The following is a 12,617-nucleotide window of genomic DNA, read 5'->3' as shown; positions in this document are numbered from 1 at the left end:
CTTGGGCTCTAATTCCTCCCACCACAGGTATGAATGTTATTGGTTGTAAATGGGTTTTTCAGACAAAAAGAAAAGCGAATGGTACTATGAGAGACATAAAGCAAGATTAGTGGCAAAAGGGTTTAATCAAGTGCCTGGCCAGGATTTCTTTGACACATTCAGTCCTGTGGTAAAACCTACAACTATAAGAATTCTTTTTTCTTTAGCCTTATCTTCGGGATGGGCTATCAGGCAATTGGATGTTCATAATGCCTTCTTGAATGGTAATCTTGCTGAAACTGTTTATATGAAGCAACCTCCTGCTATGTTGATACTAATTTTCCATCTCATGTCTGCTTGCTAAAGAGATCTCTATATGGATTAAAACAAGCCCCTAGAACCTGGCTTAATCGTTTGCATGCCTTTTTATTATCAGTTGGTTTTCAAGCATCCAAAACATATGTCTCTCTGTTCTTTTATTCTAAGGATTCTGCCTTAGTCTATATGTTGGTCTACGTGGATGACATTCTTGTAATGGTAAGTGATCATGTTTTGGTTTCCCACTTAATATCAAAACTGTCCTCTTGGTGAGACAAATTTCTTTCTAGGTATTGAAACTGTTAAATGCAATGATGGTATTATTTTATCTCAGCAAAGGTATATGAATGATATTCTTAAACGTGCTGGAATGACTTATTTCAAGACATGTTCCATTCAGTGCATAACTGCATATACATATGATGATCCTACACAGTACAGGAGTCTAGCTGGTGCTTTACAATATCTCACAGTCACGCGCCCTGATTTATCCTTTGCGGTTAATCAGCTCTGTCAACACATGCATGCCCCCACTGTATCACACTGGGAACAGCTCAAGCATGTGCTCAGGTATGTCAAGGACACTCTCGGCCTCGGGTTGCGCATTCGGTAGTCCAGTTCAAAGGAAATTCATGCCTTTTCTTATTCGGATTGGGCTGGTTGTCCAGAAGATCGTAAGTCCACGAGTGGGTATGCAGTCTTTTTAGGAACTAATCTTATATCTTTGGTTTGCAAGAAACAGAGAACCGTTGCTATAGATCTTCCACTGAAGCTGAATACAAAGCTCTAGCTGATGTTTTTGCTGAGGTTTTATGGATCATGTCATTATTACGATAGATACAGGTGCCGGGAATTTCAACTCCAAAGCTCTGGTGTGACAATCCATTTTAAGCACAAAACTCATGCACCTTAAGCACAAAAACACATGCATCTTAAGTTTCAACAACTATTCACATTAAGCACAAGACTCACGCACCTTAAGCACAAGACTCACTCACCTTAAGCACAAGACTCACACACCTTAAGTTTCAACAACTACTCACATTAAGTACAGACCCACTCACCTTAAGTACAAAACTCACGCACCTTAAGCACAAGTCTCACGCACCTTAAGTACAAAACTTACGCACATTACTCACCGCACAACCACACGGGAAATATGCACCCACATCGGAACTTAATAATATATATATATATATATATATATATATATTAGTGCAACTAATCTCACTAACACATTTTTCTCAGATATTTGTTTGAAAGAGAGTTAGTTGCACTAATATATATATATATATATATATATATATATATATATTAGTTAGTACTATTATATTGTTCTAGTGTAGGAAACTTACATTGAAAGGGTGTGTACAATGGAAAATACTACATATACTCCTTTTCTTTACTCCCATACTTCAATATTGATATAGACACTTTAACAGGGACCACATGAAAGAAAAAAAAAAAATCTATTAGAGTCCATAATTTATTAGTGCCCGTCATATCAGGAAGTAAAATTTGATAGTATATATAATAGATCTCGTGTACAAATAGGGAACCACTTGCCAGTGGGGCATATATACAGGCTGGTTACCTACATGGACAACTCAACTGGTCATAGAGGTGAAAGTTTAGAAGAATGATCAGGGATTGAGTCTCACCAGCGGCAGTGTGGGAGCAACCTCTCAAAGTGAGGGGTTCCTTGTGCGCAGTGAGCAAAGATAACCTGTGTGGTTCATGTTCAGTTGAGTTAACATGATTTTCATCCCAAATGTTCTGTTCGGTCGGGGTGTGAGGGCCCTTAGAGTTGAGGTTCAACCTGTTGGAGGAATATATATATTATGGTGCGTTGAGGAATAGGGAAGCTATTAGTGTGATTAGCTAACTGCACTGAAACTGTAAGACATGGAAGCCCAAAGACCACATGCAGTCTGCATTCCAGCACCAGGTCAAGGCCACATATCCGCCATGCTCAAGCTAGCTAAGCTTCTTCATCACAAAGGCTTTCACATTACCTATGTTCTCACTCAACTCAACTACACCCACATCATGCAAGCCAGAGATTTCCGCCCTCTCAATCAAGCACCCACTTTCTGCTTCGAAACCATCCCCGACGGCATTCCGTCAAGGGAAACCCGCAATAGCGCAATAGATCTGGTCGAGATCATCTTTTCCATTTCCAAGAATTGCTCTGCTCCGTTCAGGGCGCTGATTCATAAGCTGAACGTAGCGTCGGATGTTCCTCCGGTTTCTTGTATAGTTTCCGATGCTTTTATGTCGTCCACCACTATTGGAGCTGCCCAGGAGCTTGGAATTCCGGCAGTAGTGTTTTGGCCTTTTAGTGGCGTCGGGAGTATGCTCCACCTACACTCTCTGATCCTCCGCGACAAGGTATCAATAAACAACAAAGGTATGAAAAATCTCTCTCTCTCTCTTAGCTTATAACATCAATATAATATATATATATATATCTTTTTCAATTTATACAGATGATGACTATATTATTGATTGGATCCCGGGAGTGAAAAGTATTCGTCTAGGGGATATCCCAACCTCGGCTTGGTCGCCCAATCCAAATGACCCCATAGTTGACAACACAATTTCTCAAGTTTCAGGAAGCTACAACGCTTCTGCTGTCATCTTTCACACATTTGATGAGCTAGAACCCCAGGTGTGCAACGCATTGCGTTCTATGTTCAATCGAGCCTACACTATCGGACCCATTCCACTGCTTCTCAAGGGGTTTCCAGAAAGTGATGAAATTAACCAAATTGAATGTCACATGTGGAAACAAGATCAAGATTGTTTTCAATGGCTCAATTCCAAAACTCCAAAATCCGTAGTTTATGTAAACTTTGGTAGCATGGCGGTTACCAGCCCTGATAAGCTGGTAGAGTTGGCAATTGGCCTGTGCAAAAGCATGCAAAACTTCTTGTGGATCATCCGCCCCGAACTCATTTCTGGCAACTGGTCTGAAATTCTCCCTCCCCAGTTTATGGATGCGATCAAGGGCGGCCGCAGAGGCTATGTGTCCCATTGGTGCGATCAAGAACAAGTGTTGAACCACCCTTCCGTCGGAGGGTTCTTAACCCATTGCGGATGGAACTCGATTGTAGAAAGTATGAGCGCGGGAGTGGCAATGATTTGTTGGTCATCTTTCGCGGAACAAGGACTAAACCGATTGTGTTGTTGCTCCGAATGGGGGTTTGGTCTAGAGATAGAGCTTGATGTTAATGGAGAGAACGTTGAAAGTGTGGTGAGAGAGCTAATGGAAGGAGAAAAGGGTAGAGAGGTGAAGAAGAAGGCATTTCTTTGGAAGGAGAGAGCTGAGGCGGCCATTGGTGTTGGAGGTTCATCATTTTCCAATTTGGATAAGTTGATTGGGGAAGTGTTGTTAAGTGGTTGCCGACAGTTTAAAAACTAAGACCTGGGAATTTGTTATTTTTCTAGGTTATTCAATTGGGGTTAATTAATTTGCCCAACGTTTAGTATTTTGTGAATAAGAAAGGGAAAATGACATTTTTCCCTCCTGTGTTGTTTACTTAAAACACATTTTTGTTCTGTGTTATTTATATAACCACTTTATCTTTTTTTTTTTTGAAGGTCAACCTGGCTACGTTGTATTTATAGATAAGTTGAAATAGAATTCGGTGGGACATTGTCCCAGTACTTAGCCGTAGCGAAATCAAAAGTTGTAGTAGCTAGGGAATGAGCTAATAAGTTCTGTAATCTATGAATAAAAATAACTAAGCAGAAAGTAAAAGTAAATATGTAGGTTCTGCAACTATCAATAGCATAACCTAGATATGAACGTGATGTGGTAAGTGGTCTAGACAGATAACTCTGTAGCAACTGACAGTCCGTGTGAATTTGTATAACCTGTTTATCCCGCCTTTTAAGCTAGGATAAGGCTTCCTTGCATGCAAATGCCTCGGCCATGAGTGGGGAGAAGCAACCTATCAGGGGGCACTGAAAGCCGACACATACCGGTCATCGGCGTCGAGAAGAACTGCACCAACTGTAGCCACATTTGTTCCGTGATGGTAGTCTGCATCTATGTAACATTTCTTTGGCCTTGTCATCGTGCCATGTGGGAGAGCAGGATGGCTGCGTGGTGGAGAAAGTGGACGCCCAGCGTCCTGCGTGGCTGCGTGTAACCCCTTTATCCCCTTAATTGTTTTTAAAGTGACTATTTCTTCTCCTCTTCATTAAATAAATGTTTAGATTGTTAAAAATGAGATAAAAATGATATTTCACTTACTATTAGTATTAGTATTACTATTACTATTGGAGAGGTCGTTCAATTCACGTACGGCAAATATGTTCACGTAATTAAATAATAATAATAATAATAATAATAATAATAATAATAATAATAATAATAATAATATGTTCACGTTCACGATCGCAAATATGAACAACCCCTCCTTCAATAATAATAATAATAATAATCATCATCATCATCACCATCACCATCACCATCACCATCACCATCACCATCACCATCACCATCACCATAATAATAATAATAATAATAATAATAATAATAATAATAATAATAATAATAATAATAATAATAATAATAATAATAATAATAATAATAATAATGAAATATCATTTTTACCCTCATTTTTAATAATCCAAACATTTATTTAATAGAGAGGGAGAGAAATACCCACTTTAGAAACAATTGAGAGGGATAAAGCGATTACATAAACAACATAGGGAGAAAATGTGCTATAAGTAAACAATACAGGGAGAAAAAGTGTCATTTTCCCAATAAGAAATAATAGAGTTATTTGTACTATTTCTGTAAGTTAAAATAAATTGATAATGCAACATTTGTATACACTACTGGAAATTATGGAATTTCCAACCACCTGAAAGTGATCTTAAATCAAGTTGAAAGCCTTGTTTCGACCACTTTTGGTATTTGAAAAAATCTTTGTTGTTATTTCCGACCACATTTTACTTTCGAATTGATTTAAGGGTGTGTTTGGAAACCCGAAAAATGATTTCCAGAAATCATTTTCCGGATTTTTGGTGTTTGGTTGTGCAAGGAAAATGGAAGTCAAAGGAAAATGTCACATAGTCAATGGAAAATGAGGCCTCTTTTCCGGAAAATGACTTCCCCTTTTTTGGGGGGGAAGTCATTTTCCATTCTTTGCTCTCTCATCTTTTGGCCAAAAAATTTCCACAACTTCACCAACACTTATTGTCTCCTCCTCGAATTTAGTTCTCGGATTTGTAACCGTACATTTTTCGGCGAGCACTGGTGTCCGACCGGAGACCAGAGAGCACTGCTCTCTGGTTTCCAGCCGGAAACCAGAGAGAGATTCTCTCTGGTTTCCGGCCGAAACCAGAGAGCACCTGCTCTCTGGTTTCCGACTGGAAACCGTCGGAAACCAGAGAACACGGTCGGAAATCAGAGAGTATTACTCTCTGGTTTCCGCTGTTTCTTTTTTTAAAAAAAAAAAAATTTATAACTTTTTAATAGATAATAATATTATTTGATTGTTCTAAAAAAAATTATTTGATTTCAAAAGCATAATTTTTTTTATATTTTAAACAAAATAATTAATTATATAAACTGCTTAATTATATAATTCTATCTCATTTTCCAGAAAATGAACCAAACACACAAAAGACAGTTTTCCGTTTTGTAGCCAAACACGTGAAAGGAAAATATTTTCTGGAAAATAACTCATTTTCCAGAAAACATTTTCCAGAAGTCATTTTCCTGCTTTCCAAACGGACCCTAAAATTAATTTCAGATGATCGGAAATTCTATAATTTCCGGGAGTGATAATTCAATTTATGTCAAAATTTACGTCCAAAAGAGTATGTATGTCAGACAAACAAAAATGTACGAACGAAATATAAATTCACTCCAGCTGGCCTAGTGTATTCATCCTAGAAATTTTACCATTTGTAAAATGATGTAACATGCTTGTATGTAAAATATTTTTATTTATTTATTTTGGTTACTTAAGTGTCTTGCAAGTTTTCTGCTTTTTAAAAAAGAAAGGTCAAGCACCTTGTGTTCAAATGACACCCGGATTGAATTCCCATATGGGAGGTTGTGATTTCGAGCCTCGGCTCTTTGTGCTTCAGTAAGTTGAGAAAGTAACTATGAACAGATACTACATTGTAATAGAGTCAGTAGCACTGATTTTATTTTAAAAAAAATAGTAGTGATATTTTCGTAAATAATTGAACATTAAACTGCAAATAAAATGTATTACAAGTACAATTAGCAGTTTCATATAGTGCACCTCAGTGCATGTAAAATATATTACAAGTGCAAGTAAAATGTATTACAGGTACAAGTAAAATTTAAAGTGAGCATCAATACTAAGTGCACATAACGTTATAACTAGGTGCACCTATAGTTATAAGTAGTTGCACCTAGGTGCATGAATGTTGAGTAAATACCCAAAATGTCCCTCGACTATAGCTAAATTCACAAATTGGTCATTGACTTTCAATTTCAACCAATTAAGTCCTTAACTTTGCAATTTTGACACGATTTGATCCTCCATCTATTTGACCGTTTGTTAACCGTGATCGACGATCTCCAAAAGAACCTTCAGCTCTCGTCGGAGCACGTGGAGGCCTCCAGGATGACGTTGCACCGGTTCGGAAACACGTCGTCTTCTTCGCTCTGGTACGAAGTCAACTACATTGAATCCAAAGGGATGATGAAGAAAGGCAACCGGATTTGGTAGATTGCTTTCGGAAGTGGATTCGAATGTAACAGTGCGGTCTGGAAATGCAATCGGAACCTTAAAAAACCGACTATGGATCATGAAAGTACATATATATCCTCAAAAATCACAGTCAACAAACGGTCAAATAGACAAAGGACCAAATTGTGTTAAAATTACAAAGTTAAGGACTTAATTGGTTGAAATTGAAAGTCGAGGACCAATTTGTGAATTTAGCTATAGTCGATGGACCATTTTGGGTATTTACTCATGAATGTTAACTAACAACATAAAATTACTTGCACTTGTAAGTGACTTTACTTACACTTTTTACTTGCAAAGGTGCACCAGCTACTTGCACTTATAACACATTTATGTGCATCAAAGTTCAAATTATTTATGAAAATGTCACCGCGTCATTTTTTTAAAATTACATCTGATTTGTTGATATTAACACGTGAACGGCGTTGAATGGTTGTGTGTCTGCAAATAGGAAATCACGGGATGGAGTGGATGGTGGTCAAATGTGTTAAAATAAATCGGTCTGAAAGTGTTTTTTTGAACATTCAAATTAATGATTGAAACTAAGTGTGAAGCACTTCCAAGTGTTTTGATCAATTGCATATGTCCATGTATCTACATCAACGAGGACTAAACTTGATATTAGAGGAGTGAAAACAGTCTACGTAGGTTACAAGCAATGAGGCTATAAAATGTATAATCTCATGGTAAAGGAGATGATTGTCAGTTGTGATGTCACCTCTGCAGAAGATGAAGCATGGAGTTGGAGAGCGGATGTTGATCAAGATCTACAAAAATGAGTTGTTTTTGTTTTTGATAAAGAACATGTTGCTACAGCAATGAGGCTATAAAATGTACAATCTCATGGTAAAGGAGGTGATTGTCAGTTGTGATGTCACCTCTGCAGAAGATGAAGCATGGAGTTGGAGAGCGGATGTTGATCAAGATCTATAAAAATGAGTTGTTTTTGTTTTTGATAAAGAACATGTTGCTATTGAAACTCCAATAGAAATAGTTGCAGAACCACCTCGTGTTGTAACATCCGTTACAACACTTATTGAAAACCAAGGAGATCAGAACGACAATGGCAAATGTTAATGTGCTTACAAGATTATAATAAGGTAAATCGTGATGATGGTGAATTGGCTCACTATGATTTGTTAGTAGAAGTTAAGGATAAAAATTAGGTCAGACCCCTGCCTATAGCTTGACCTGGTTAGACCGGTAGACATGATCGACCTATTAGTAAATAGGTTAGGCTTAGGATTATTTATTAAATATGTTTAGGCCTATATAAATAAAGCATGGCTTACGAACCTACATGTCAAGCCTGTTTATAATATAATATTATTATATACCATCTGCAATATTATTCTTTTGTTAATTTTTTTCTACCTGGCGTCTACTGTCAGGGTTGTTACAACATCTGTTTCAACACATCTATGTTCTGCAACTTTATACATCAATTATTCTACATAAACACTCGTTAGTTGGGATTTTCTTAACCCATTGTGGGTGGAATTTGATACTAGAAAGCATAAGTGCGGGAGTGACATTGATTTGTTGGTCATGCCTTGCCGATCAATAGCTAAATCGGTTGTGTTGTTGCTCTCAATGGGGACTTGGTGTAGAGATAATAGAGCTTGATATGAATAGGGAGAACGTTGAGATTGTAGTGAGAGAGCTAATGGAAGAAGAAAAGGGTAGAGAGGTGAAGAAGAAGCCATTGCTTTGGAAGGAGAGAGCTGAGGCGGCCATTGGTGTTGGAGGCTCATCATTTTTTAATTTGGATAAGTTGATTCAGGAAGTAATTTTAATTGCTGGACCGTAGTATCCAAACACCAAACTGTGTTTAAGACTAGTGAAACTCAACTATGCTATGTTTAATAATTGATTATGGGTCCGTTTGAAAAGTAGAAAAATGATTTCTGAAAAATATTTTTTTGGAAATGAGTCGTTTTTCAAAAATATTTTCTTTTCCCGTGTTTGGTTGCATTTCAAAAAACTGTCTTGGTGAATTTGGTTCATTTTTTGGAAAATGAGCATAATTATTTTTAATTTTAAATATTTAAAATATACAATGAAGGTGGTTGTGGTGGTCGCGACGACGACGACGGGTGATTGACTGCTCCATTGCTGTAAACTGAAAATGACTTCTCTCCCAAAAAGGGGAAGTCATTTTCGGGAAAATCTCATCTATTTTCCATTGATCACACCCCTATTTACCATTGACCATACCCCTATTTCCTCCTCAATGCCTAGCTATTTCCTTGCTTTTTCATGTAGATATGGTTTAATGCTTAATTTGAATGTTTTTACACTGTTTGTTAGTGTTTTGAAACCATTGTAAATCAAATGCAAAAGTAAGGGAAGTTCTAAGACAAGTTTGGAGTCAACATTGACTAAGGATATCTGATCCTGAAGATTCGACGCGTCGAGAGTCAGGCTCGACGCATCGAAACATTCTAGTAGCCTCGGGGTCAAAGCCATCAAAGGCATGACGGGTCGAATCCCTAATTTGACACGTCGAAACTTCCCAGTACGCGATGCGAAGAAAGACGCTCAAGACTCGACGCGTCGAATGTCCGTCCTAGGCGAGATTTAAGCTGTGTGAAAATTTCTATTTTGCCCCTATTTGGCTCCCACTATAAAAGGTCCATATTCCTCAAACCCTAGGTTCTAAGCTGCGTTTTTGGAGACAAAAGAGTGAGAGACATCAAGAGCTACAAGATTACCTTAGAAGAAAGAGGAAAAGCTAGGAAGATTAGGGAGAATCTCTTTCCCTTTTCTTTTACTTTGTTTGTTTTTTGTAAACTTTCTTATATTATTGCTATGAATGCTATTCTAGCCATGAGTGGCTAAAACATCTTATGGATTTTTGGGTGAAAGTGTATATGAACCTATGTGTCTAGTTCTTAACTTCATTAATATATTTATATTTGAATTTTATAACTTGTGTTGCAATTGTGTTCTATTTTGTTGATGCTAGTAATTAAGGACCCAAATTACTCGTTTCAATGTTATTTTTATGTCTTAATGGGAGTTAGGGTATATTTTAGAACACCCACAATTGCATTTAACTATTGCACATTGGGAGATGGCAATTTAGTTAAGGATTTATCTTGAATGCTTGTTCTTGAATTGTTATTATATCATGGGAGTGAATATTCACTGCATTATTTTAGGTTGGATTTACGGGAGTAATTTCTTCCCTTGTATGCATTCTTACACTTGTTTGAACTTGAATTAAATGTTGCACCTTAGATCGACACTATGTGATTAAGTACTCGAATCCCAGAAATTCTACTCTTTCTCTGTTGTTTTCATTAACATGCTACCTTGCTTTCTTTTAATTAACTTTAATTTACTTTTACAATCAATCAATCACCATTTTCGTTAAAATTAACTTCTCGTGAATAGATTAGTAGCTAGTGCTTGATATATCTCAGTTCCCTATAGATCAATAACCCTATATTCCAAGTATTTATTTATTTGTCAAATATACTGTAATTAAATTACAATTTTTTTTTGTGTTTAGTTGGATAACCAATTTAAAAGTTGTTCTTTCTTATAATATAACTAGTATTTTTTTATGCGCGATGCGCAAAAAAATAGGTGCCCAATATTAATACATTATATTAAAATTTTAAATTTATTTAGATTTTAAATATTTAAATTATTCTAAATAATAATAATAATGTAAATCATTTTCTATAAATTTGATATTTATATTTTATGTAATAATTAACATATAACTCAAATATATAATGTTTATATATTATTATTAATGACGAAGATAAGAAAATATATGGTGGATGCATGTGCATGGTAACAATAGTGGAAAAGATAACGGAGTTATAACGGTAGGGTATGTTTGTCCAAAATATTTTAATGTACTATCATTCACACTTATTATGTTTTTATTTTAGATTAGATTTAGATATAATTATAGTATACAATTTGTTTACCAGAATAATTTTATTTATTTGGAGCTACGTAGGCCTACAGGGTTTGGATTAATCACCATTCACCATATATCGTTTATGGGGCTCAGATTTTAGGATAGATGATCTAGGCCTGAAAATGGGCTGCCCTGGCAACATCCAATCATTATTGCATGGACCATGGTCCACACAATTGTGTGGACTATAAATAAAAAGTACATTTTTAATATATTAAGAGTACATTATTTATATACGTAAGGTACATTTTTTGAAAGCACATTTTAAATATACTAAGGGTATATTATTTTATATAATGTACCTTTAATACAAAAATAATGTATCTTTAATACGAAAATAATGTACTTTTAATATATTCAAAATTTACCTGATATTCATGGTCCACACACACAAATTGTGTGGACCATTGTCCATACAATAATTTGCCGTCAACATCATGGTTTTAGATAATCCGACCACATGCCGTTAGTGATTGGCAATTTTTTCTCAGGATCATGATCTACACAGTTGTGTGAATTATGAATATAATGTATATTTTTTATTAATATATTAAAATTATATTGTTTGTGTAATGAATGTACATTTTTTTTACACTCTGTAGTATGTACTTTAAAATTTTAATTTTTATTTTTGGTGAAATCTCTACTAAATAAAGATACATTTCAAAACAAGAAAAATCTTACATAAGCATGTGACACCCTTGAACATGTAATTTGATTATATTTCTAGAGGTTTGGCTTTCAAACCAAATAGAGTGATCTTTTGAGTTCAGTTTTTTTTTTTTTTGCAAACCTTTGTGTTCAGTTAATCCAAAAGAAAATCATACATAAGAACTAGGGATAGCAATGGGTCGGGTGTGGGTCGGGTGTGGATCGGGGAGGGCTACATCTATCACCCGACCCACCTTATATTTTCTCCACTCACCCCCACCTCCAACCTGCATCGGGTGGACTTTTTCACAACCCACCCCCACCCCCACCGGATGCGGGTGCCCACTATGAGTACCCACCACTTATCATCTTATTATATTTTTTTAAAAATAATATTTAAATTATTTACACATAATAAAAAAATAAAATCCATTAGTGATACTAAAACATAAATAATGGAAATATTTAAATATAATAACAAAATTGTTAATTTTTAAAAATAAACTTAGGGGGTGTATTTAATCATGACTTTTGTGGAGTTTTAAAGACTTTTAAAATGATAGATTTTAATAAACTTTGATTGACTTTCATAGAGTCGTTCAAAACTTTTTAAAACATTATAAGACTCTATAAAAGTCTATATAAAAAACATTCATAGACTTTTATCTACTTTTTATTTTAAAAAGTCTACAAAAGTCATTGAAATTCTAAATTGAATACATCATTACAAACTTTCAATAATTTTGATTCTTATCATTTACAATTTTCTTGCAAAACATTTATAATATATCATAAAATTCTTCTTATTATATAGTTATTTACCCACATCAACATTCTCAACATTATTATTTTTATCCATAGTATGCTGAGACTTATATGCTAATTACTTATATATATTATTAATAAACATCAACAAAAAAAAAAAAAAAAAAAACTATTTCATTAGAAATTTATAACAATATTGAACAATAAAATTTATA

The 12,617-nt window shown here is 35.3% G+C and overlaps 1 protein-coding gene across 2 annotated transcripts; it reads left to right on the top strand.

Annotated features, from left to right (window-relative positions):
* Positions 1 to 2,045: 2,045 nt before the first annotated feature.
* Positions 2,046 to 3,773, top strand: LOC109167481 (7-deoxyloganetin glucosyltransferase-like). 2 transcript variants are annotated; one of them, XM_019316491.1, is made up of 2 exons: positions 2,046 to 2,703; positions 2,789 to 3,773. In XM_019316491.1, the coding sequence occupies exons 1-2, from the start codon at positions 2,203 to 2,205 to the stop codon at positions 3,719 to 3,721; spliced, it is 1,434 nt and encodes a 477-aa protein (XP_019172036.1). In that variant the 5' UTR covers positions 2,046 to 2,202; the 3' UTR covers positions 3,722 to 3,773. The 2 variants fall into 2 exon arrangements, with proteins under 2 accessions (XP_019172036.1, XP_019172035.1); XM_019316490.1 differs by having other exon boundaries at positions 2,046 to 2,707; positions 2,787 to 3,773.
* The last annotated feature ends 8,844 nt before the right edge of the window (positions 3,774 to 12,617 follow it).

The sequence above is a fragment of the Ipomoea nil genome, unplaced genomic scaffold, assembly GCF_001879475.1.
Source record: "Ipomoea nil cultivar Tokyo-kokei standard unplaced genomic scaffold, Asagao_1.1 scaffold3169, whole genome shotgun sequence".
Lineage (NCBI taxonomy): Eukaryota > Viridiplantae > Streptophyta > Magnoliopsida > Solanales > Convolvulaceae > Ipomoea > Ipomoea nil.
This window is presented reverse-complemented; position numbering and strand designations above follow the sequence as displayed.

What these genes read in the sequence shown, in the direction of transcription:
- LOC109167481 (XM_019316490.1), top strand. Translation starts at nt 2,203, where the DNA reads ATGGAAGCCCAAAGACCACATGCAGTCTGCATTCCAGCACCAGGTCAA. An exon ending in GGTATCAATAAACAACAAAG is followed by an intron (nt 2,708 to 2,786) that starts GTATGAAAAATC and finishes CAATTTATACAG; the next exon opens with ATGATGACTATATTATTGAT.